The sequence below is a fragment of the Platichthys flesus genome, chromosome 17 (assembly GCF_949316205.1).
Source record: "Platichthys flesus chromosome 17, fPlaFle2.1, whole genome shotgun sequence".
Classification (NCBI taxonomy): Eukaryota; Metazoa; Chordata; class Actinopteri; order Pleuronectiformes; family Pleuronectidae; genus Platichthys; species Platichthys flesus.
Window position 1 is genome coordinate 21248887 of NC_084961.1, and position 27473 is coordinate 21276359.

Consider the following 27473-nt stretch of genomic DNA (forward strand, 5'->3'; position numbering starts at 1 on the left):
GAAGCAATTATATATAACTTTGGAATAGTATAAGCAACTCCCACTCTCTTATCAGGACTTTTTCATCTTTACGAGTAAGATTTAACCATGACCTGAATGTAGACCAGGCCCGATTCTTTCACAGAAATGTCAATGGTGATAGTAAGCTCATGGGTGGGAGAGCCCTTTCCTGGCAGCAAATGTAGCTCTGTCTTGTCAAGGTTGGTCATGGTGTGTGGTCATCCACTGAGAGATGTCAATGAGACAAGCAGATATATTTATCTATGTTTCAGACTGGGGTAAAGAGAGAATTAGTTGGGTGTCATCTCCGTAGCTGTATTAGGAAAAGCCATGCGATGGAATAACAGAGCCAAGAGAGTTGGTCCAACAGACTTAAGTAAATTTAAAGTACATTAAGAGCCATGGAGGAACAGTTGAATATGCCTCTGTAGGACTTAAACTCAATGCACAAATCTGCAATCAAAGTATCATGTATTTCTTTTCAGCAGGATTTCTTGATTCTTGTCTCCGCGTTTTGACCTGGCTGTGTCACATGACTAAAACAGCCAATGAAAAGAGTATAGCAAATAAAAAAATAATGTGCGCCAGGATGATGCCGCAGGATGATGCTGCAGGATGATGTATGCCGCACCAGTGATGATGATATGCGCTGCAGGATGATGTGAGGTGATGATGTGCGGTGATGACGTGCGCCACAGGATGATGTGCGCTACAGGATGATGTGCGCTGCAGGATGATGTGCAGCAGACATCATCCTGCGGCGCACATCATCACCGTACATCATCATGCGGCGCACATCATCCTGCGGTGCATATCATCGTGCAATGCACATCATCCTGCTGTACACATCATCAACGTACATCATCGTGCTGCGCATCCTGCTGCGCACATCATCCTGTGGCGCACATCATCGTGTGGCGCACATCATCCTGCTACGCACATCATCACTGCACATCATCGTGCTGCCACATCATCCTGCGGCACACATCAGCAACGCACATCATCGTGCTTCCTGCGGGGCACATCATCCTGCGGTGCACATCATCCTGTGGCACTTCATCCTGCAGTGCACCTCATCATGCGGCGCACATCATCGTGTGGCGCACATAATCCTGCGGCACATCATCCTGCTGCGCACATCATCACCGCACATCATCCTGCAGCGCACATCATCATGTGACAGTAATCATCCTACAGCGCACATCATCACCGCACATCATCCTACAGCACACATCATCCTGCTGCGCACATCATCGTCCTGTGGCGCACATCATCATACGGCGCACATTATCGTGTGGCACACATCATCCTGCGGAGCACATCATCCTGCGGAGCACATCATCACCGCACATCATCGTGAAGCGCACTTCATCGTGCGACAGACATCATCCTGCAGCGCACTTCGTCCTGCGGTCCACATCGTCCTGTGGTGCACATCATCCTGCAGCACACATCGTCCTGCAGCGCACTTCATCCTGCGGCGCACATCATCATGGGGCGCAAATCGTCCTGCGGTCACGTCATCATCACAGCACATAATCTGTCGGCGCACATCATCCTGCAACGCACATCATCCTGTGGCGCACATCGGCTCACATAGTCCTGTGGTGCACATCACACATCATCATCATGCGGCGCACATAATAGGAGGAGGGTTGGACCTAGAGCTAGAAGTTCCACCCCACATAACAGCCTTATGATTAAATTTGATATTCTAACATGGGACTAACTAGATAATAACTAGATACAGCATTAAAATCATGAAGTGAAGTGATGGCCTATTTCAATGGCAAGATAAAAAAAATAAAAGAATCAACAGAAGAATACGGATTGCATTCACTTTTATTTTTCATTTTGTTGGGCATTTGTAACTTATACAGTGTTGTGCAGAATTGTGTGCATTGATTTTTTTTTCGGGGGGGTCTTTAGAGGGGGTCTCGCCCGGGGTGCAATTCCATGTTGAACCGCCACTGCATGTAACATAGAGAGCGACAGCAATTCTAGCGTTGGAATTGATGACACAAGTAGAGGAAGATATGGGGAAGCTGTGTGAGACATCTTCAGATTTGGCAGTAACAATTGCTCATGTTACTCGGTTAGCGTTTGTATATTGTTTCACCTTCTGTTATCCTTGATGCATCAAGTCTACATTAAAATCTTCTGCATTAGACATCAGCTGCTGCCTGATTTCTCCTTTCATCAGCTTCCATTGATTACAATCAGTGATCATTTATTACCACCATTCTTTCACAACATTATCAAAGCAAATCCCTTTGGACCTTATTTATTTTATATCTTTCCTTTTGTTAGACTTTAAACTTGTATTTGGACTTCCATTGTACCGTGTGTACAACATTTTCTTTTTTGTGTATTTTTTTTTACTTTTTATTTTTTTGTTTAATGCCTGGCTGCTATGAGAATCTAATTTCCCTGCACAGTAACCTGGGGATCACTTCTACTACATACTCCGGTACAGAGGGTGGCGGTAACCCTCCATTAAAAAAAAGGAAGAAGAAAGTTTGTTCTCGAACGGGAATCATCATCATCACCTAGTTGGGCCGCATGACATGTGAATGAGGCTGGCTAAGAAAACGGGGTTGAAGAGGACACCGTTTTAGTTACTTTGTTAAAGCTACGGTTAAGTAAAAAAGATGCCCAGGAAAACGAAGGAGGAATCGGAGTGGGCGGACAACGAAGTCGCAGCGGCAGCTGGTGAGATAATGTTAATGTTTGTTGAGCAGCTAGCAGCAGGCTAAGTAGCGTCACAGTCAACGTTATCTAGCAGTAGTCCCGGTAAAAGTTGCCAATTGTTCCCCACTAGAAATTTCCAGCAGATGCGCTTACGTCAGCATAACCCAAACAGCATCTTAGTGAAGATGGGAAAACAAAATGAAAAAGTGAACAGCCTGGTATTGAACTATGAGTTCCAACAGAGAAGGCTTCAGCTAACGTTAGCCTCGACGAGGCAGTTCGTGAAATAAAGATGACAGTTAATTCACAGTTTGTAAGTAAAATCTGACTTTTGGTTTAGGCCGGTGACACCGGTTGTTACCTCTCCCCTCTTTGCTTTCTTTGATTGTATGATTTAAGGTGAAATCAAACAGTGACTAAGAGGATAAAACTGTTGACTCTCGTGTTAATGGTGTTGTCGTGTGCTGTGAGCCACTAGCTCTTTAGATGCTGTTCCACCACAGGCCTCGACAACAGCTTCAGCGCTCTCGTCTACACATGTTGCAGCTTGACCCCAATTATTGAAAAGGACTACTGTATATAGATGTAGTTTATCCTGTCCTTTCTGGCCCATATTGAATGACAATGACATTCATAAAGAACGTGTTCGACTACTAGCCCTTTTTGAAAGGTGGCCTCAAATTTAAGTTGAATCAGCACTTGACATCAGAGTCATTGTTTATTTTGAAATGCTGGTATACAGACCTGACAAGTCAAACAATGTCTTCAGAATGTCTGACACTACTGTACATGTCCCACTAGTCCCCTCTGATGTTTTTGTAAAATAAAAAATCTGTTCTCTTTAAACAGAAAAGACTGTGAAAAAAGGGAAGAAAGATAAAAAGGGAAAAAAGACTGTGAGTATTTGCAATGGCTCATTTAACTAGTTTATAAGTACCAAAATACTTCATAGCTGATGATTTACCTCAATGGCAAAGTGTGTCTCATTGGATTTGGCGTTTTTAATGTTTTTCTCCAGTTCTTTGAGGAGCTCACTACAGATTGCAAACCTGAAAAGGTACCTGAGGCGGCTGGAAAAGACACACAGGGAAAACAGGTAATCTTTATTCTCTGGTAGGTCTTTACCTAAGGATATATATATATATATGTGTATGAATATATGCGTATGTATGCATATATGCATACCAAATCTCACACTGCCGACATGTGTGTATATGTGTATGTATTTATATATATGTATTTGTATGTGTGTGTATATGTGTATGTATATGTGTATCTACATATATATCTAGATATATATGTATGTATGTTTGAAGGTTTGTGTATGTATGTATATACATACATACCAAATTTCACACTGTCGACATGCACTCTTTCTTTTCAGAACATATGTAATATTCTTCATAGCACGGCAATATCCCATGTCCCTCAGCCATTGGCCCACATGTGGCTTGTGTTGACTCCAAGATAAGGCGATGGAACAATTTGCCTGAAGTAGACACATATCTATAAGTCTATTTTTTATTCCTCTAAGTGGCTGGGGTGGGACGATATAACGCTTATATGAATATTTTGCGATCAAGAGGTAGCTTTACCTGTATTATTTGTGAGATCTTTTTTTTAAACGTTTTTCGAACAAAATGACCATAATATATTGAAATGATAATAAATTAAGATTTTACAATTATTGCTCTACCCCCTCATCCACAGCCACACCTTAATGAAGGAGGTAGTGAACCACCTTTATAACATTCTTGGAACATCTAATTGGCGTAAAGAGTTAACTTAAATCTCTTTTATAAATTTCAATTGGTAATCCTTCAGGGACAGTTGTCTTGCCGGCACTCATGGAAACGATTGCAGCTATAATTGCATCCTTGGTCAGATCATAATCTAGGTAGGTTTTAGCGTCCTTGGAAATGCATGGGAATTTAAAATTATCTAAAAAGAACACTAGTTTGTTCGTTGGATTTTCTGAGTAGTCTGTTTGAGTCTCCGCAAGTTATTCGGAGCTCTTTCCGCAGATATTATTTGTGTCAAGTTCACTTCAATCAAGTTCAAATCCCTTATATATAGTTTCATATGGAATTTCTAGCTTTTTGTATGTAGGGTAACTTTAAAGGCACTGCCTATAATTAAACTACCTGGCAGTGTGGATAAAGTCAGGAATAATTTGTCAAATGTTGAATTGTCCTCATTCAGACCATACATATTCACTAAGTTAAATTTCTCATATATAAGCTTCCTTGAAGTATGTCAGCCCTTAGGATAAATTATTGAATTGTCTACACAGAATATTATTGTTTTATAAATTAAAATTAAAACTCCTCGAGCATTAGAGCTGGAGGAAGCTGAAAGCACTTGTCCTTACCACCTTTTCTTTCTTCCTTCAAGTTCCTGTTGCACTTTAGTCATTTTACCTAAGCCCCTGCAATTCCAAGATGTAACCTTGACCGTCTTTTGCTCAGCGTGTATTGTTATACCACTTGCAGTCCTATGTCTGTAGAGGATTTTGTTGATTGTTGCCTTAATAAAACAAAAGTGAAAAAGCCATAGTTATATTTGCTATAGCATCATCAAAATACCTAGTTTATTTATTGCTATTAGAAGTTGAAGACACTAATATAAATATATAAATAGATTAAGGTAAATAAAAAGCAAAGAGTAAAATAGCAGATCTGTTATATGTCTACACGTATGTCAAACATTTTAGTCAACAGGTATATCAAACTCTGTTTGCACCAGAGCATCAAAGTTTAAATTTACGAAACCAGAACTGAGTAGCTGTCTCACTCATGCTAGTTAATAGCAAAAAATTAAGTCAACGAGTTGCTAAACCAGGAATGAGCGAAAGGGAAAAAAGAGTGAAAATAGGTACTTATTTGATATTAAAATGGAAAAACAATAAAGTGACGGCTCGGATATGTAATTTACATAGAGGTGTTCCCGAGTGTGTAGGCATAAGGATGGAGAAGCCCTAAGCGGATATCTCTCTTCTATGGTTTAGTTTTAAGGTTGTTGAAAGCTGCCCGTCTCCAGGCCAGAGATGCACTGTAGCCCGGATAGAGCGATAAAGAGAGCAAGATGCGCTCTTTATCTTGATAGTTTAATTTCTTGTCATAGATATGTTAACCATATTTGCCCGGTTTTGGATTGGTTCATTTCAGATAAACCATGTCAATATCTGTTTTTTTGTCTTGCCTACCTTTAACATTAATTGAAACTTTCCCCTTTAGAAAAAGAAAAAAGATCGACGGAAAGGAAAAGATGGAGATGCAAATGAGGATGATGATGCAAACATCATGCTGAAGCTGAAAAAGCTTTCAGTACAAGCAAGTTATGAGGAAGATGAGCCAGGTAAAAGGTTTCATGAAGGATGACCACAAATTAAATTATTTTCTTGTATTATTTCATTATTCATTGTGCCTGCCTTCCCTTCCACAGCCATTACCACCGGTGAAGGAAAGAAGGTTTGTTAGTCTACACTGAAACATTGTGTTTCATCTTTTACCTTCTGACTCTACATGCTGGCTGTGTAAAGCGTCTATCTATGATGTCTTTCAGGGTGGAAACATCTACGCTGCTCTCTGTCAGGGCCAGAGTGATGAGGATGCTGATATGGATGAAGAAGATAGACCAGCTAAAAAAGTACAGTATTGTATTTCAAATACAGTGGAAACCGTTTATTTCTCTCTCTCTCTGTCGTTGTTTGAAATTATGCCACAATATAAAACTGATCACCACATAATAGTTGAAACTTTTCTATAACCAGTCAAATCTGTCTTTATAGCTGCGCTTCCACTCTCTTGTGTGCGCTGACACAAACAAGAAGGCACACACAGCCACATAGACAAGTGGTTTCATCGGACACTTGCAAACTCGGACTGGGTCAAAATAGCTGAATTTGTAAACCTAGACAATGTATGGAGAGCCGGAGGACATGGCAGGGCGCGTTCGACACAGAAGAGCAGTAAATCACTGACAGGGCTGGTACAAACTGTATGAAATACCCAAAAATAAACACTGAAAGCGGATATCTTGATCACATAACTAAATTATTTAAATAGCATTTGTATTGGAGCAAATCTGTCCCAAGCTTTTTGATCCATATAAACAGTTGTTCGCTATATCTCAAGGATTGCAGTTGATCATGGCGATCAACTGCAATCCTCACAGTTGATCACAATCCTCTCATGGCTGCGGGGTTCCCTGTTGCTTGTGCACATTTTTGCTACCACGCTTTTTACTTCCACTCAACTTTCTATGAATATGCTTGGATACAGCACTCTTTGAACAGCCAGCGTCTTTAACAATGACATTTTGTGGCTTACCCTCCCCTTCCATGATTGTTAATCGTACTGAACCAACCTTCAAGACCATTTAAAGGCTCAGGAAGCCTTTGCAGTTGTTTTGAGTTAATTAGTTGTTTAGAGTGGGACATTTTCACAATATTTACATTTTCTGAGATATTGAATTTGGGGTTTTCATTAGCTGTAAGCCATAATCCTCTTATTAAGATGACGCTTCTAACGCGCAACAGACAAAACAAATTAAAAACATTGCTGCGGTATAATCTGCAGGAAGAACTTCTGTCTGCAGGTGTGTGTCTGCGCGTCTCTGTCCTTCACGCACAAACTGAAAATTGACATGGGATATTCACCATCTAGTCCTATATTCTAAAATAGTTATTAATCGATGTCCGATGATGACTGCGGATCAATCCGATCACTTTAACCCTGATGTCCTGTCTGTGTGCGTCACGTTACCTCTTGTGTAGCAGTTCTAAATGTTTCTCTTAAACTCTAGAGTGAATTAAACAAAGTAAAGTGAGTCAGTCCTGTACGTGTCCCAATAACTTGTGATCATTGATGGTGTTTATTGTTAAGGTGTAAATTGAGCGCAGGTCAGCGGGGGAATGAGGAGGAAACTTGGACAGACACTGACACAGGAAGACCGGACCTTTTTAATGCGCGTCTGTCCTCATCCTATAACAGTCGGGGTTTAAACTATTCAGCGATGGAGCCCCGCCTAAACATTTAATGTAGCAGAAAACATTACTTAATTTTGTCCCTGCATCGATGCAGAATTGTCCACCTCTGTATAGAAGCCCAAACATTAGCACCTATGCCTCTGTTCTACTACACGATGTGCAGTGTGACTAACCTGTCTATCCTGAGTCTAACCTGATGTGCGGTCAACCGTGTTCCAGCCACATGATAGTATGATCTAAGGATGTCACTAAATTGAATTTAGTGACATCTAGTGGTGAAATTGAATGTTGTAGCTAGGAATGGGCATTCGATTAAATGGTGTTAATCGATCATCGGGAGAATAAACAATCGCTTTTCGATTAATCATTAATAATTTTGAATTAAAATTCATTATTTATAGGCTATATAAAAATGCTGTGAAAATAGAAAAAACTCAGTGTGTTTACTCATTGAGATCTTTATTACAAGATGAACAACTCTTGTGGCAGTTAAACGGGATCAGTTCAATGGTTATACTTGAAAATATGCGCTGCTTTACTCTTTAGCCCCGATGAGCGAGCAGCAGCTAGCCGCTGACAGCTAGCTCGATTTGACTCTTCTCGACCTCTCAGTCCGGTTGTTGTCACGCCCTCAGTCCCGGAAACCCTCACCCAGACCCGGGTCTGTCTGGGTTCCCCTCCGCGTGGACTGACGGTCCGTTCGGACATGAAGCCAAGCAGCGGAGCGGAGGCTAGCACCGGACTGCTTGCTACAGCTGCTAACATCCTCGCTGTGCTGCGTTCGGGGCAGCTCGGATATTCCAACCTCCGGACACATAGCGAACATACAATAGTTTTCCTCGATGAAAAAAGAATGTCCTCAACGAAATTCTTAATGATCAATTAATCGACCGTCGATTAATTATGCCCATCCCTAGTTGCAGCTTAATACACCTCACCTCACCGTCTGGTTCCAAACATGAAAGAGAACCTGTGCTAGCATTCAGGGGTCATAAAAACTGAAAATGCGTTAAGTTTGTCCAGTTTGGATGACTGTAAAATATAAAGTATTTAAATATATATAGGGCTCATTCTAGGGTAAAAAAGATACAATTTGTACAATTTAGATGAAACATTAGTGAAAACATCAGTATTTTATATTCAATTTCTGCCAATAATCCCTTTCACCTATATCCTACACACTGACTCTTTGAAGCCTTTCCCTGACCAGTAATTTTTTTTAAAAGAGTGGGTAATATCTATTTATTTCTGTTAGTCTCAATGTAAAAGCATTACTAAACAAAAAAGGCAGTTGTGCAACTTTTTTCTATTTCCTCATATAAAATTATTGTTGTGTACTCATATAATAACAAGTATAATAAAGTGTGAAGCAGTGCATCTTCCACTCCTGCAAATATTTCACAATAAAATAACCATTTTTTTTTTTTTAAACAAAATGTATTTGTGCAACAGAATTGCTGGATTTTTAGAAACATACAGAAAGTGTTGCAACCATTTATGTTTGCCTTTCTATGTCACAAACGTATTTCCAACATTTGCCATACCCGTGTCAAAGTAAAAGCTCTCCAGTCTGTCTCTTTCTGACTCCATTAATTTATTCTAAGGTTCTAACGGGGCTTGATTGTTATCGAAAGATATGCAGTAGATAAACTAGCAGCTCTGCCGCCAGTAGCTGACATGCTGCCTGTGTGAACAACAGACAACCAGCACATAGCTGATCTACAGCACAACGTCAGCCAGTGAGTCCAGAGTGTTTGGCAATTGACAGTGTAGAGTAGATCAACAGGGTTTGCGACCACTGTACTAAAGGAAAAGTGCAATACCTCTCCAGTTTCCCCCTGTCCTCTAAAGCAGGGGTTCTCAAACTTTTGTAAGCTGGGCCCCCCAAAAGCTGGTTAGGGGTAGTTCAGTGCCACGTGCATCGGTAATGAAGTCTGCAAGGCTGGGAAACATGTCGCAGTTTCCAGAGCTGATGCGACCATACCAGAGAGCAATTTTTCGCGTGAAGGCCCAAATTAACATGTAGAAGCACTACAAAAGTAGAATTTTCTAAATATTTCCCCTTTTAATACAGGAAGTTTCAGGGTTCTATCAATCGGTCTGGGAAGTGCGAATATTGAAGTTATGCAGTTTGGCCTCGAAGGAAGGCAGAATAGTCATGGGTTAGATTGAATTAATGCAAAATACCAAATAAATGTTAGTGTTTGCATACCTATACAAACCTATTTAGAGAATGGCATAGAAAGAAGCCCACATAGGCCTATCGAATTTATCCACTTCTTTCCAAATTTACTCATCGCACAGCTGACTCAGAAATACACTGCTCAAAACATTAAGGGAACACTTAAATCACCCATAAGATCTCAGTAAACAAAAATATTCATGTTAACTGATATACATTTTGTTATTCACTGACAACAAAATAACGTAAGAAGGGTCAATGGAAACCAAAATCAGAGGGCTGAATATATGTCACACCGAAATCAAAGTGAAAATTTTCCTCACAGCCCTATCGGACTTCCTCACAGCCCTATCAGATGTTCATCCCAACAACTTGTGTGGTTGTAAAGTAGTGTGCATGGCCATCTTTGGAAGAGCTGGATTACCTGTACAACCTGATTGGGCTCCTATATAAACAGATTGATATCCCTGAAGTTTAACTGACATGGTGTTGTACTTTAACAATTAAGTGTTCCCTAGTTTTTCTGAGCAGTTCTTTCTCTGAATCTGATTATGATGATTTTTTTATATCTCTTCCTGTAGTCACCTGATATTTATGAAACAGAAGAGAAACGAAAGAAGGGAAAGATGGAACAATACAAGGTAATTAAAAATTTACGATTTTGGTTTTGCTTTTTTTATCTCATTTTCAACAACTTTTAGGTAACCATTATGTGGTATTCTTGTCTGTGTAGAAAGGAAAGCCTGCTGAGCGATCATGCAGCGAGTGTGAAGATGATGATGAGGAGGATAGTGATGGAGGTGACATGATGAAGGTATGCTTGCCCTCCACAAAGCTCTTCTTCGTTGCTTTGGATCACTGTGTTAACTCATCTCTGCCTCTAACCATTAAGAGTGCTGAGGATACCATCGCAGAACAGGCCAAACCACAGGATGAGGACCAAAATGCTAATCTTAGTAAAAAGGAGAAGAAGAAGAAAAAGAAACAGGTGATCACTATGGTCCATTCATTGTATGTCCTTATTTTAATGGGACAGACTTCATATTCCCCCTGTTATTATAATTGTTTTTTATGTCACACAATAAGCTGCTGGTGATTGGTGTAATCTTAACCCTTCTGAGTTGTGTCGCTGCTTCCTGTCCTTCGTTGTAGATGGAGTACGAGCGTCAAGTGGCCAGTGTTAGGGCTCAGAATGACCTGGAGGGAGATTTCTCCATTTCCCAGGCGGAGATGTCCTCCAGACAGGCAATGCTGGAGAATGCCTCTGATATTAAGGTTATTTAGTTTAATTATAAACAAAATGTATTTATACTAATATTTACAAATCTGTTTTTTATTCATAATTTTCAATCTAAAGATGCTTTAAGTAAATGTATGTACCACATAAACAATGGTTAGTGAAGTTCTCTTTTGTGTACTTCAGCTGGAACGGTTCAGCATATCTGCTCATGGCAAGCAGCTTTTCATCAATGCTGACCTTCTGATTGTAGCAGGGAGAAGATATGGTTTGGTTGGACCAAATGGGTAAATATATTTTCATACCTCCACCAAGGAGATACGGTTTTCTTCTACGTATTATAATGCACAACCTGCTGTATAAAGTCAAGTGAAAAGGTAATTTTGTTTTACGGGAAAAAAATACTTACCACGGTGGTATAAGTGTCACAGGTGCGGTTCCATCTCGTACCTACATCTGTCATGAGCTAGTGTTTGGGGAGATTAAGTAGCTTCTGCTTTTCATTCAGGATATGGCTTGCAATTGTGCTTTTCCTTAAAAAAAGCACAATCATGTGAATTCTTCCCAGTAGACGGGAAACAGTGGGCGTCTTGAGTGCACATTGAATGGCCAAATTCAGACGAGTGCGCAAAGCATTTCACATGCACTTACTTCGCCAGTGGTGCCGCTATTGTCATATTAGAGGCATTATCTGACACCAACACAGGATTCTTGTCAAAAAGCCTCCATTCATTTACCACGTCCCGTTTTACTAGGATCCCCAGCCTTTACACCTGGCTCCAGTCCAAATGCTCCACTCACAAAATTGGGTTCATTAACAACTTCAATTTGATCTGATATCGCTCTCCCTTCTCTGCAAGAGACGGTCTGTATCCAAGCTTGCAGGTTAGTCTCGTGCTTGCGGGTAATCTGCAGCGAACTGTACTATTTACCCCTTGTGACTGACTATTTACATCACCTGTCACCCCCTGCTCTGCTTCTGCCACTTTAAACAGTCATGCTCCCCATACTGCCAGTAACTTCCCCTTGTGGTTAAATTCTAGTACTGCCTTCGGTACGCCATCACCCACAGCCTCTGACATTCCTGTGAGGGTTCCTCCCAGATTGGACTTTATTTGTGATGAACAAAGAAAAGCACGAGGCAGTTGAGGAGGTGGTCTAGTCTTATTCCATACAAATGAAAAATAATATCCCAGCCGAAATGCTCGTACACGGACAGAAGGTAAAAATTGCTCCTTTAAGCATCTGTGCACCCACTAATAAGACTTTCATCATAAATGATTTTATCAGTGTACATAAACTTAATTATATTTTCTTGACTGAGTCATGGTTCAATTCAGATAGAGCAGCTCTCTTAAACAAAGCTTTCGCCCCAAACTTAAGCTATATGCACACAATACGTGAGGGAAAGAAAGGAGTAGGTCTAGCAGGTATATTTTTAAAGTATATTGGAAAGTATATTTACCGCCCCCTAAAACCCATAGCTCTAAGCTCTGTTAAATTAAAAATGACAGGATCATCATAACTGGTAACATAATTTTTATCTGCATATTGTTGTCCCCTCAGTCTTCAAGACTCTTTGGATTTTACTCAACATATTGCAATGCCTACTCATAACCATGGCCACACACGAGATTGAGTGATCTCTAAAAGTGTAGATATTTTTTTTAACAAGATCTTTGATATTAACATGTCAGATCTCTATTGTTTGTTTTTTGATGTGATCATAGATGGCAGGAGACAAAAAGGAACAGAATATCTCTTTTAAGAAACTATCTATGCTAATCCTCAGCTGGTGAGTTCTTTCCACACATGCTAAATCAAACTCTGCTGAGGAATTTTAAATCTAAACATGATTCAGTAAAGCAGCTCTTGACAGTGTGGCACCTGAGAAATCCAAAAATAAATTGCACATGAATACAAGTCAAAATAAGTTTAGTAGTTTTCTTAATTTATTAGTCTAATTTTTGTGTGATGTAGTCACACAAATAAACCAGCCAAGAAACTACAGCTTGTAGTGATGGCTGATGTCTTGCTTATTGTCCGCTTGTGAATGATAATGTGATTAAGTGTTCTCTTTTTTTCAGCAAAGGAAAGACCACACTACTAAAACACATAGCTAACAGAGCTCTCAGTATTCCACCCAACATTGATGTGCTACTGTGTGAACAGGGTAAGCTACCTGCTACGATGTGCCTTCCATCATTTCTGTCTCTTTCAATGCTCTTATTTCCACTGACCATGTATACTTTGTTTATGTTAGAGGTGGTAGCTGATGACACGCCGGCAGTGCAGGCTGTGCTGAAAGCAGACACTCGCCGCCTGAAGCTTCTGGAGGAGGAGAAACGGCTGCAGGCTCGTCTTGAAAAGGGAGAGGACAGTGTCGCTGAGCGGCTGGAAAAGGTGAGTGTGTGTGCGCGTTTTATTAAAAATCCTCACTCTCTTTGACATTACACATTTCACTTGTGTTTCACATCAACATTTCCTTTTTTTTTTTTTTTAAATGCCGCGCCGTGGCATTCTCAAGGGCACAACCCCCTGTCTGTTCACACCGAACGTTTTGGGTAAATGATTATGGTCCTCATAGCCATCCTCTAGCCCTCTCTTTCTCTTTCTGTCTGTCTGCTTGAGTACTTGTAGTGGGGGGGCAGATGGGGAAATTTCTAAGTTCTCAGTTACAAAGTTTTTTTTTTTTTAGATAAATACTGAATAAATGCATAATTTTAACTGGTCGAGTATCTGAGGAGAAATATTGTAACTAACTAATGAGATAGGTGGGCAATATGCATGGAGCAGAGCAAGTCGATTCTCCAAGCCTTATTTTGCAGACGGCGACTTGGAGATCATTCTTCACGTTTAACTGCACACCTCGTCCCGATGCTCATACAGGCGGCTCAGCACATTTCCCTGCAAGAGCAAGTCTGATATTGAGTGGACGTGTTTTTATGTAGTTGACCATTTTTATCGCAATGTCAAGAATATGTTTAAGCTTTGGTTGTAGTGTTTTGCTTGCAAGAGATTCTCTGTGAATAATACATTGTGTGGAATTTACATGCAGCGCCACTTGTAAGACTCTCGCATTTAATCCTGCCCTTTTCCCAATATCGCTCCAGCCCTGTCTCTACCAGGTCCAGACACACACCATAACAGTTTTCCGAAGATAGTCCCCCTTCTTTTAGTTTTGTAAAAATGTCCTCACCTGCGTAAGTCCACTCCAGAGCGCGGCGCAAAACAGCATTACGTTTTCCGTCAAAAATGTATCTGAAAACAAGCAGCTGGGCAGAGTGTAATATATCTGTGGATTCATCTAACTGTAAAGCATATTTCCATTTCTTAACTCTATCCACCAGCTGGCACTTTATGTCCTGGGCCATGTCGGTGATGCGCCGGCAATAGTCCCGTAAGACAGCGCCACTTATTCTAGATCACGGGCTTATATGTTATATGTTTAGTAAGGACTTTTTTTTTGGGGTCTTGCAACTCGCTCGTTCTGCTAATCCATGTCGTAATAACAACAAAGACAAAAATTGATGAAATTTTTTTTATTGCATGGTTTTATTCTATTTTTTTTTTACAATATTTGTTATTGAAGTTTCAAGTGCATATCAGACTTTATGACGAATTTACAAACATTTTCATTTATATCCCCTAGAACAGTCACTCATTCACGCAGACAAAGAGAAAATACATAAATAAAATGGAGTAAAATAAATAAATAAATAAGAATAAGATGTACAGAGAAAAAAAAAAAGGCAATCATTTCATAACCTGTTATTCAGTCATTGTTATCCGTTTCATTGGTCAGAAATGACAAATGATTCCCAAATACAAGCAAACTCCTCCTGTTTACCTTTAACAATGTATGTCAATACATTGTTAAAGGTAAATGATGGTGGTTCTACATTTTTCCAATATAATGCAATCACTCTCCTTGCATGGAGAAGTCCAAAGTCAACTATCTTCGATTGCTTTGTTGTTCTGATGGAGTCATTGGGGTAAATTCCAAGTATACAGATTGTTGACGTCAAAGGAATGCTACACTCAACCATCCGTGATAAACATTTAACTACATTTTCCCAAAATACCAAAATCTTAGGGCATTCCCATAGGCAGTGTATCAAAGTTCCCTTTTCAGTCAGACATTTAACACAAACATCCGGGATGTTAGGGGAGATATGGTGGAGTTTTGCAGGGGTTATATAAACCCTCATTAACCACTTATACTGAATCAATTTTAACCTTGTGTTAATTGAATTCTTTTGCGCTTTTAAACATGCTCTTCCCCAATCTTCTTCACAAATTATTTCTTGTGTGTCTGTTCTCCACGCATTTAATTTATCTGATGCTGATTCTGTTGAGTACTCCGCTAAAAGGTTATAGAATCTAGATGTATGTTTTTTACCAGTCAAATTTTTAATCACCGTTTCCTCAATAATCGATAGCGGGGGTGTGGCCATGAATGTCTCAGATTTTGATTCTATAAAACTTCTTAATTGCAAATATTTGAAAAAATGTTTTTGAGGAACTCCGTATTTATGGCAAAGTTGATCAAATCTGAGAAGGGTACCTTCAAAATAAAGGTCAGAAACGGTCCCAATTCCTTTCTCTGCCCATAACTTGAATCCCCCATCCAATCTGCCAGGTTTGAATTTTCTGTTGCCCCAGATAGGAGTAAATTGTGACAAAGTTAATGTTTCATCAACAAAGTTATGTGCTGCATACCACACTGATATTGTATTTTTAACAAAATGGATTCTTGTCTGTTTTTTTAGCGTCTTGATATCTGAGGAATATAAATACTGCTTTATGGGCAGATCTGACACTGATTTTTGTTCAATATTTACCCAAGCAGGTGGTGTGGATGAAGAAAAATAGTACATTGCAGAACTTAATTGAGAAGCCCAATAATACCATTTCAGGTTTGGGACACGAAGTCCTCCCCTTTCATAGGGTAAATATAGTAACTTGAGCCGGATTCTACCCTTTCTACTGTTCCAAATGAACTGGCTAAATATACTATCAGTTTTTTTATAGAAGTTGCTTGGTAATGGAAGCGGGAGTGCTTGGAAAAGATATATAAATTTGGGTATAATAGACATTTTAATAAGATTTATACGACCAATCATTGATATCGGCATTTTAGACCACCGGTCCACCTTTTCTGTCACTTCGTCTACGAGAGGGTTATAGTTTATAGGGACAATGTCGCCAAGTTTTGGGGCAATCTTAATACCCAGATATTTAAATCCATCTTGCGTGGTCTTAAATGGTGTACTTACTTTTGGATTGCGTCTTTCTTTTTCATTTATGAATAACAATACTGACTTAAATTTGTTTATTCTATATCCAGAAAACTCGCCAAAGTTTTCAAGTAAAGTAGTCAAATTTGGAATACTGTTCCTCAGGTTCGTTAAGAAAAAAATTATATCATCAGCATATAATGCTGTATGATGTTCTATGTCCCAAATCCTGATGCCGGATATATTCCTACGTGTCCTTACTGCGATCGCGAGAGGTTCTATTGCTAAAGTGAAAAGCAGAGGAGACAAAGGGCAGCCTTGCCTGGTTGAGCGTTGTAAACTGAAAGGTTTAGAAATTGTATTATTAGTCAATATTACTGCTGTTGGGTTTGTATATAGTAATTTAATCCATTTGAGAAATGTTTCTCCTAAACCATATCTAGGCAGCAGATCAAAAAGGTATTTCCATTCTATTCTATCGAATGCTTGGCTAGCATCAACTGACAACATTGCAGTGTCCTTGGCATTGTTTTTCTCAAATAGTAATAGTTATAGTAATATTTAAAACTCTCCTGATGTTATGAAAGCTTTGCCGTTGTAATATAAAACCATTCTGATCATTACTAACCAATTGAGGAAGATATTGTTCTAATCTTTTAGAGAGTGCTTTGCACAATATTTTTGTATCACATCCCATTAAACTAATGGGCCTGAAAGATGAACAACTGGTTGGTGATTTGTCAGGTTTTAGTATCACAGTTATCATAGCTAATCTTAGCGATGGTGGAAGAGTTCCTGTTTTATATGATTCGTTAAACATATCTAATAAAGGTTGCGCAAGTTTCTGTTTAAACTTCTTATAAAATTCTATAGGTATCCCGTTGGGACCAGGTGCTTTCCCACTGTTCATACTGCTCATGGCGTCATAAAGATCTTCAACTGTTAATGTCCCGTCCAGTGCTTCCTTTTCATCTTCAGATAAGCTCTGGAACTGTAGCTGATCGAGAAATGCTTGTTGTTGTGTAGCTCCTGCATATTCTGATCTGTACAATAGTTCATAAAAGTTTCTGAATCACTAATCACTATGCTGTCATACCAGCAGTTTGTGACATTAACAAGCAGTTCAACAGATATTAGGAAATAATCAATACGTGAATACGTTTTATAAGTAGAAGAGTGACAGGAAAAATCTTTTTTTTTTGGATTTTTTTCCCTCCATACATCGACTAGCCTTAGATCTTTTATGAATTCAGTCAGTTTTTTCCTTGTCTGTACGTGCGAGGTATCAGTTCCAGTAAGTCGATCCATTACTGGGTCTAACGTACAATTAAAGTCCCCCCCGAAAATATAGAGACCTTCTAAGGTAGACACAGTCAACAGTAATTTTTCAAAGAAGGAAGGCATGTCCTCGTTAGGACCATAAATATTAATTAGATTAACTTTATGTGACATAATGTTTCCTTGTTCAATCACATATCTACCAGTTGGATCTTGAATAGTTTGAGTAATTTGGAATGGAACGGACTTGTGTACGAGGATAGCAACACCTCGAGCATAATTATTATAAGAAGAGAAAATCACTTGGCCTGGCCATCTTTTTTTTAAACAAGGTATATCAGAGGCCATCAAATGGGTTTCTTGTAAGAAAACAATTTTAGACCTGAGATGTTTCAACCTATTTATAACTTGTTTTAATTTAGTCAATTTTCTAAGCCCCCTAACATTCCAACTAGTGATCTTAATATCGGAATTATTCACCGACATAGTTTTTTGTCATCGATAACATCTTCTGACATCCTGGTGAGGTTGTAAAAGTGGCTGATTCTGCCAAAACCATACACAAAAATATAACACACATTGGAGAGGAAGAGAAAAAACACAAGAACAATTACAACAGTAATAACCAAAATGAGAAAAAATCCAATCCCACCCCCTGGCATTTCCACTGAAATGGCTTCCCACGACCCCTTCAATAAACCAGCTCTGGAGGATGCTGATCCTCTAATACTAAGGAGCAGCTAGTCCGCATGCCCTTGACCCTGGACAGAACAGCCATGAGTCCAAACAACCCTAATGTCTCGTATTTTATCATTAACCCCTTTCTCTGTATTCAGTTAAAGCCAACCCTGTTCGTGAAATAATAAAAAAATAATAAAACGATTGATTGCATTAAACAATGCTGTACCAGAAGTAACGTTGGCTTATGTGTTGCACCACAGAAAATAATAAAATAAGATAATTTAGCAAAATTATCCTGATTTTAAATTTTTTATCATATTCCCTATTTGAATTTCTGACCCCACCTAAAAGTCTGAACCGATCTTTATTTTTTCAGTATAACATTTAGTAACACTAACACAAAGAAACAGTCTTTATTAGACTCTGTATATCGTTTATGATACCTGACTCAACTGTTGTTTTCCTTCTTGGTGCGTTCATTGTCCGTCGTAACTTCAGGAACTGTGCATCACGTCCGTACGGTCTTTACAGTGTTTATGCAGGTCGTGTCATGCCTTGGTGGAACTTCTCGGCTTCTTGCAGTGTTGAAAAGAGATGAATTCTTCCATTGTGAAGCACCCTCAGCTTACATGGATTGTGATGAAATCCACGAAAGTTTCCCGTTTCCACAAACTGCTTCACAACCGGGGCAAATTCTCGCCGAATGCGGACCGTTTCTGCAGACAGATCCTGAGAGAAAGAAAGCTTGCCGTCGTCGTGCATGATTTCTCGCTTCTTTGCTTCGCGATACACAAATTCCTTCTCCTGGAGCCACAAAAAGCGGACAAGAACTGCTCGGCTCTGGTTAGGTTTGGCCGGTGCCAGTGTGCGATGAGCTCGCTCCAAAGTGAAAGTTTTATCAGGACAGCCAAGCCATCGCGGTAGCATGTCGTTGACAAAGTCGAAGAGTGGCGTATTTCCTTCAGCTCGTTCACGTAGACCAAAAATCCGCAGGTTCTTTCTTCTGCCTCGATTTTCCAAATCTTCTGTTTTTGATTCAAGATAGGCAATTCTTTTAGTGGCTGAGGCGAGTGCCTCTTGAGTGTGCTGCAGCCCGTCCTCTGTTGTTGCTACACGTGTTTCTGCCTCTCCGATACGCGTTGCATTTGCAGCCACGTCCCGTTCCACGTCTGAAAGTTTACCTTCAATCGCCACAATTGAGTTTGCCACATCCGACAAACGGTTATCAATGTTTACCAGTTTCGATCCAAAGTCCGAGCGGAGGGAATTCAGCTCTGCCAGAACATCAGATATATTAGCCATGCTGTTAGCTTCAGTAGCCACCGTCGTCACTGCCGGAGAAGTTGTTGCCTCGACGAGATCAAGAGGCGAAAATTATTGGTGCATTTGTGGGGTTTTTCTAAAGTTTTAGTTCGGTTGTGTGGAGCTTCCAGGCTACGCCGCCATCTTGATCCGGTCCTCCGAGAACTCCGCATGGTTTTATTCTAATTTCAACTAATATTTTTGTATATATTTATACAATAAAGGGATAAAAATTTGATTTTAAATTATTTTAAAACTATTTGTTTTTTGGACGGCATCTCGCGACCCCCTCTCTGTGTCTCGAGTCCCCCACTTTGGGAACCGCTTTTCTAGACCATAGATATTTCAACTAGGGCGGCACGTACATGTAATGTATTATCTCATCGCGATATTCAACAATGTTATCGCGTATTGCATGTTTTCCTAATATTGTGCAGCCCTTATTGAAATATCTATGGTACATGTTACATGTAATGTAATATCTCATCGCGATATTCAACAATGTTATTGCAAATTGCATGTTTTCCTAATATCGTGCAGCCCTAGTTGAAACATTGTTGAATATCGCGATGAGATATGACTTGCGATAAATAAACAGTCCCTGCTAGGACGTAGAGACACCGGACAGCGCCACAGCCGTGAGAAGGTGCACAGCCTGTGTGCTGCGTGAACCGTGTCAAACCAGACCGATCGCCCCGCCATCTGTTGTTTTTCAGTGTTATGCTAGAGTTAGCTAATAAAAGTTATCCATGCTTGCCACAATAAATGAAAAAGGATGGCCAAGTTACCATCTACCGACAACTTTGAATTTTCTCGCCTGGATCAATGGCCAGAATGGCATCAGAGGTTTCACGGCTTCATGACAAAACTTACTAAAGAAACTGGAGAGGTACAGGTGTGTTTGATGCTCTACTCGTTGGGGAAAGAAGCTGAGCAAGTTTTCAAAACGTTCACGTTTTCAGGAGAGGACAACAAAGTGTGTTCACAATTCTTTTATATAATCAACCGCTCACAGTGATGAATCCGACTCTGGACAAACGTGACCACAGGAAGTTTCCAAAGTAGAATTAGTAACTGTAACTGCTTCTGTTTCTCCTCATCAGGTCTATGAAGAGCTGAGGGTGATTGGAGCTGCAGCAGCTGAGGCCAAAGCCAGAAGGATTCTGGCTGGTCTGTCCTTTACCCCTGAGATGCAAAACAGACCCACCAAGAGGTTCTCTGGAGGTTGGAGAATGAGAGTCTCCCTTGCCAGGTAAACCATGAAAAACTTCATGGATGGAACAGAACCAATGTCAGACGATGTTTCACTCACTCTTATCCATCTCTACCCACAGAGCTCTGTTCATGGAACCCACATTGCTGATGCTGGATGAACCCACAAACCACCTGGACCTGAACGCCGTCATTTGGCTCAATAAGTATAAAGCATTTCATTTTAATGCATTTCCCTGAATCATTTTATTATAGTTTTTATTTAGGGTAAAAAATAGGATGCACTATTTGAGTTAATACATTTTAGTGTATGGATGACGATCTCTGCACAGAAGAATCCTCTCTCTGGAGGATTAGAGCTAGGGATGGTGTATCAGGATTTAAAATATTAATTCTGCTGCAGAGATAATGTGATTTTATTTACAGCACATCCACATTGTTTTGGAAGTTTTCTGGAAGCTGAGAAAGGGGAACTCAGGCAGCAGGGTGTGTCTTATGCAGAAGATTAAGTTATTAAAAAGGTGGATCAACTGTAGTCATCCATTTACGAGACTATATGTAAACTACAAGACTAGAACTGAAATCAAATCATATAGACCAGTAAATCAGCAATTTATTACTATTTATTTGTACAGGTGTGGGGTAAATGGTGATTGAATATAATTAACTCAACAACTTTATACAAATTTGAGGGACTACCAAACTTGAGTGTTGCAATTTTATCTTACTTTACTACTACTTTCCATCTAGCTGTAGTTTACAAATTAAGATTTTGTTGCCTACAAACTATAAAATATTACATCACGTTACAAACCAACAGAACGCACACAGCCCTCTGTTCTTCTAGGTTACTGCCTATCACATTGTAAGAACAGCTGATCTGTGTTTGGCTGTCAAAAAAGGAAATGTCCATTGTACGTCTGTCCCGTTGTGATGAACCGCTCATACAACATGGAGGAACCCACAGAAACATGGTCAGTTTGCAACAGAGACTAGAATTTGAGGGTGTGCAAACAGCAAGCACTGTACACTAAGGATATAGGTAATATAATATAATAATCTAAGGTCATTTATTATTATTATTATTATTATTTCAAGAAAACAAATGTGTTGGTCATTTATTAAGTGTGTTCTCCTTGTCACTTCAGCTACCTCCAAGGCTGGAAGAAGACTCTTCTCATAGTTTCCCACGATCAGAGTTTCCTTGATGACGTGTGTACGGATATCATCCACTTAGACAACGAGAAACTCTACTATTATAGAGGGAATTACTGTAAGTATCCCATTTATTTCAAGATCTTTCAGGACCCTGAAACTACAGTACTTTGCAAAGGCTTTAAGGCCTCAGTATGCTTCTCCGAGTCCGTTGCGGACTGACGGACGGACGGATGGAGCGGACGGACCCTTTTTGATTTATAGTTCTACCAGCCTTTTTGTTGTGAAAACAATTCACCGCCAGAACAGTAGATGGCGCAACTGAAGTCGAGCTTAGAGAAGCCTACCTCATGAGGTATATAGAAGAAGTCCACGCTGGTTTATTTACGTCCTCCCGGCTCCTCACACACAGTGAACGATGGCAACTAACAGAAAAAGGATGTTGATGACGCGACAGTTTTTGCTGAATAAAGTGACACCCAGCGGGTCAAAATGCTAGTGTTATCGTGTCTAAACGCAGCGGTTCCCAGGTCTTGTTTCCAAACTGCGTTGCTAATTCAACAGCTGCAACAGCTTGAAGCTACACGGAGGCAGCTAGCTTCCCCCCAGCTTCCACACACAGTCAGCAGGGACACCCGATACTAACTACTACCAAGTGTTTGCTTCTAACCTTACAGTGTTTGAGAAACAGTGTCATGACAGCCGTGGGATTAAAGTCAGCGGGTTTTTGCGCTGTTCCCACCGCAGTTATCATGGTGGCGAGCCCGCTAGCCCCGTTATGAAAGTTCGTTATAACCGTATGTGACCGTACACACATGCCGTAAGTGCTCTAACCAGCCACCATCAGCCGGACAACGCCGCTAGCTTTACACACTTGTCACATTAATCATAGAATCGTAGTTGTGATTTAGGTTTATTGTGATGTAGGGAATGGAACAGGAAGTTTGAGGTCCCGAAATGCTGGCGTTGGCGGACCAATCACAGCCAAGGGCTATCCGCCATTTCGACGTGTAGTAAGAAAAATGAGAGCTGCACGAAAAGCTCTCCGAGGAGCCGCGGAGAGGCCCGGAGAAGGTGTTCCACGTTGGAGAAGGCGGTCCTATCTGTCCGTGTCCGTCAAAACGGAGAAGCATACATTGGCCTTAAGGCACTACAAGTATAGTCAGGATTCTTTCAAAAATTATTCCAGGAAAATTTTGAATTATCAGAAGTACAGTAAACGTAAAAAGCTGAATTAGATCAATATTTGCTGTGACCCTCTTTTGCCTTAAACCGTCTCAGTTCTCCTTGGTACACCTGCACACAGTGTTTCAGGTACTTGGAAGGAATGTTGTTCAGATCACCTTGGAGAACCTCTGTAGATTTATAGTTGGCTGCTTTGTGTCTTTTTCTCCATGCAATCCCAGACGAGTGATGTTTTGTTATCACTTTTCCACTAAAGTGAACCCAGTGCTAGCGCTGGTGCTAGTGCACGGATGCTGCCAGTTGACCGGCCTACAATAATACAAATATACAAAATTTGACTAGAAATCCTGCACTTTATCCCACCAACAAATGGACAACAATGTATTCGACACAGATGTCTTGCTAATATCTAATTTATCTAATATAGCTTGTATTGAAGGAAATGTAATGATCACATGACCCACCTGGAAGGCATAATGCAAAAAAAGGTTTTGAGGCAACCACAACACACCAAACCAAACAATACAAACTAATTTGAAATTAGGTTGGCTGCCATGTTAGTAAATGCAAAATGGCCTTAAACATGAAAACTAATTGTGATAAGATCATGGATCGGGATCCTTACTAAAAAAATATCGCCCACCCATAGTTCTTTGTGTTTCGATGCCCAAAGATCGCATTGCCCCGCTCTGTTTGCAAAACCTGACAATCCTGTTGGTAAAGACCAAATTATGGTTTTTGTTTTAGTTTACCGGTATATCAGTGATTGTGTGAGAGCATGTGTTTCTGCGTGTCATCGCGAGAGAGAGCAAGTCAACATGTAAAGGGCCCATATTTTTTTAAGGGGGTCAGTAGATACCCTCAAAGTATAAAAAAACAGTCACTCCGCGGATCTTTTCACTCAGTCCATTCTCAGAAATATGTTATTGAAATGTCGCGTTTCATACTTCATTGTCCGTATGTTGTCATCTTGAAATCACACTCTTCTCTCAGCCAGTAGCAGTCAGAACAGAATATTGAGATCTGTGATAGGCCTGGTCACACACAAACGTCAATGTCTGTGTGTGTCTGCGTTTCAGCAGATGGAGAGAAAGTGAAGATACAAAGCAGAGTCAGGTGGGACTGAATGACTTAGTGAATGGATGTATATCATTTAATAAAAATGTATGTGCCAGTAATTTTAACAGTTGAGGCATAGCGACGTAGACAGCGATGTATCTTGTGACGTTATGATGTGGCTCTTAGACAGCCCAAGCCCATGGAAAAGCAAACTGGTTCTTAAAAGGTTTGCAAGTTGAACCAGCTCCAAACCAGCACCAGCCCAGCTATAGCAGTCGGTTAACTAATTGATTAGTCAGGTCATTTATACTACAATGCACGCACATTGCCAACGTCTCCTGAAGTGGAGACAGTAAACCTACCCAATTCCGTGCCTCGTATGGACTAAACGTTTGAAAATGGCAGAGAACAACAATGCCAACGATATAGCAGAGTTGTTGGACACTTTTCCTAAAGCCTTCAAATACCATTGGCTGCAAACCTGTGTAAAGCTGATTTTACATGGAACAGTAGCACAACCTCACTGTGGTATGAACCTGAAGAGAAAATATTTTGGAGCTTTACCTCTTCTCTTGCCTTACTGGTGGATCGTAAACAACTTTGGGTTAATACCAAAGTGATGTTGTGCTGCTGTTTCATGTGGAGTCAGCTTAACACACTTTCTCTTTAAGAGCGAGCAGCGGTGGTCGAGAGACATGAAGGCTGAAATTAAAGGGTGAGGGCCGATAAGTGAGACAAAAACACAAAACATAACTTTCTGATTGCTAAACAGCAGCTATGTTCTAAAGCAACCTGCTGGAAGATGTTGCATTGCTCTGTTGATGTAAATACAGATTTGAATCACCTCGAGTCACACAGACAAATTCAACAGGACAAGCAGTTTGAACTATACTATGTTCAACAATGCAGAATTAACTCTACAATATCAACATCGTTTAGACCCCTACTGTGACTAGTAAGAGTTTTTGTATAAGATGTATAATTAACCTAATTCTGACCGTCAAAATAATATAATTAATCCTGTTTTAACTACTCAAAACTTTTCAACGTCTGTAATTACATAATATGATTCCAAGTACTTCTGTCATCTGTGTGTATGGTTGTTATTATAAATATATTAGTGCTGTAAAACGATTAAAATATTTAATCGCGATTAATCGCATTTATGTCAGTTAACTCAAAATTAATCGTGATTAATCGCAAATTTGTATCTATTCTTAATGTCCCTTCATTCATTTTTTCTCCATACATTTTTGGGGGTTTTAATGCTCTGTCAACATGGAAAGTGGATTGGCTTGCTTTATGCAAATGTTTTATTTTATTGAAAAACAACATTGCCAAACAGGGCGGTACAAAATAAAATTATAAAGTGCACATTTCAGGTAAACAAGGACTCAGCCTATAGTGCAGTTAAACCATGGCTTAATATTTTCTTTTTTTCAAGTTTGCTGTGAACATAGCAGTCAGGCATCTCAAACAGACAAGCAACAAAATACACAGGCAAGTGTCGGCCTACTTTGAAACAAATTAAACACAGAACTGTGTAGGGCTATTTGAGTCCTCCCCATATTTGTGGAAAATGTATGAAATAAGAAGTACCCTATTTTGAAAATAAATAGAAAACATATAGCTGCAGCCTAGTAGCTTAAAAATATATATTTTAGTTGGCGAAATATTAAAACAAAAAGCGAGAGCATGTCAGGCTGGAGGTGAACACAGATACTGAAGCTCGATAGAAACCAACTGCAGCTTCTGCTCTGATCTAGAAGCTGAGGCGCTGATCTCTGATCAGCTGAGACCAGAGAAACTCTGTGTTTTCACTGTTTTCATAGTTAAGAAGCAGTGAGTCACTGAGAGGCTGCTTCACGTAAATGAGCTCTGATCTCACTGTGTCTCCCTGAGCGAGTGTGCGGGGGCAGGGGGCGGGGCTACGGTGCGCTATCTGGAACCACACACACAGACACACGCACACTCGCCCGCTCCTTGTACTTCATGACGGCCTGATACGATGATGTTTTAAAAAATTATTGTGACTTAGTCAACCACCAACATGCAAAAGCGTGTGTCACACGGCGAAAGCATGAGAGTTGGCAGCTCTGCATTAATAAAAACATTGACGGCGTTAAAATGGGTTTGCGTTAACGCCATTAATAACACGTTAAACTGACAGCACTAAAATATATATAATATGTTCTACTAGAATTTTTATAATTTATACATATATTTTATTTAAAATGTATTTATGACATTACCATCTTTAAATCCAGTTTTACATATCTACAATTTCGTCCCTCATGACTGTGCTTGCTATCTTCCTGCCTCTCGCGCTTACGTGCAGACACACCAACACATGCACTCAAAGACACACTGAGTTTTCGGAAACATCTGTAAACTCAGACGGGCCTCTGACGTTCTTACTTCTAGACCAGCAACGAGTTGGTGCCCCTCTTAAGCGAGCTTTTCTGTCCGGGAGACATTTCTTTGGCTGTCAAAACGCAAAGCACATGTTCCAGATAGAGCACTGGCTTGGTGGAAAACTCTGACTCTGTGTGTGGGCTCATTTTCCTGCTGCAGCATTAATTTGGAATGATAATTTGCCTCCCAGACGGTAATGAATTATATGATAAGAATCAAAACCTGCTTAAAGGTGCTTACATTTTTTGCCCATTATCTGTATTGCACACTCATAAGTCTTTATTACTGTGTTTAAATACAAAGAATTTTACGTTACAGCAGCCTAGTCTTTCAAGTTTGTTTTATAGTTGGCTGAAAAAGGATCTTGGAAATACTGCTTCACATGAATGATTTTGCTTTTCCTTCAGTGACCTTCAAGAAGATGTATGTGCAGAAGCAGAAAGAACTACAGAAGCAGTACGACAAGCAGGAGAAGAAACTGAAAGAGCTGAAAGCCGGTGGAAAGTCCACAAAACAGGCCGTAAGTAAGAAGTGAAATGATTCTTTAGAAGCGGTGTGGAACCAGTTCACACTTAAAAAGGAGTTCCAAGTTCAGTTCATGCAGATGAAAATTAACTACTTCACGTTCATAGTAAATTTTCTATTTGACAAATGTACGGTCATGTGTTTGGTTATGAATCAGAATACATCATTAGTGTGCAAAACTCGCTAAAACGTAAATGAGGTCCCCTGCCCCACAGGGTCTCCCACACAACCAGACAACAGAGATTCACTGCTCACTATCCATTATTAATATGAACATAAATTGCCTGGCACATAATCTTTTCAAGGTGTTGTAGCTCAGTC

General features: G+C 40.0%; 1 protein-coding gene across 2 annotated transcripts in view; it reads left to right on the top strand.

Annotated features, from left to right (window-relative positions):
- Nucleotides 1–2525: 2525 nt before the first annotated feature.
- abcf1 (ATP-binding cassette, sub-family F (GCN20), member 1) overlaps nucleotides 2526–27473 on the top strand; it is a 49667-nt gene continuing 24719 nt past the window's right edge. For both annotated transcript variants that reach the window (XM_062409461.1, XM_062409462.1), the window contains exons 1-17: nucleotides 2526–2712; nucleotides 3541–3587; nucleotides 3710–3787; nucleotides 5928–6048; nucleotides 6136–6161; nucleotides 6256–6339; nucleotides 10445–10504; nucleotides 10597–10677; nucleotides 10756–10851; nucleotides 11016–11138; nucleotides 11287–11387; nucleotides 13188–13273; nucleotides 13364–13503; nucleotides 20705–20853; nucleotides 20936–21019; nucleotides 21962–22086; nucleotides 27035–27147. In XM_062409461.1, the coding sequence (XP_062265445.1) occupies nucleotides 2652–2712; nucleotides 3541–3587; nucleotides 3710–3787; nucleotides 5928–6048; nucleotides 6136–6161; nucleotides 6256–6339; nucleotides 10445–10504; nucleotides 10597–10677; nucleotides 10756–10851; nucleotides 11016–11138; nucleotides 11287–11387; nucleotides 13188–13273; nucleotides 13364–13503; nucleotides 20705–20853; nucleotides 20936–21019; nucleotides 21962–22086; nucleotides 27035–27147 (1575 nt within the window). In that variant the 5' untranslated portion in view covers nucleotides 2526–2651. The remainder of the gene's footprint in view (nucleotides 2713–3540; nucleotides 3588–3709; nucleotides 3788–5927; nucleotides 6049–6135; nucleotides 6162–6255; nucleotides 6340–10444; nucleotides 10505–10596; nucleotides 10678–10755; nucleotides 10852–11015; nucleotides 11139–11286; nucleotides 11388–13187; nucleotides 13274–13363; nucleotides 13504–20704; nucleotides 20854–20935; nucleotides 21020–21961; nucleotides 22087–27034; nucleotides 27148–27473) is intronic.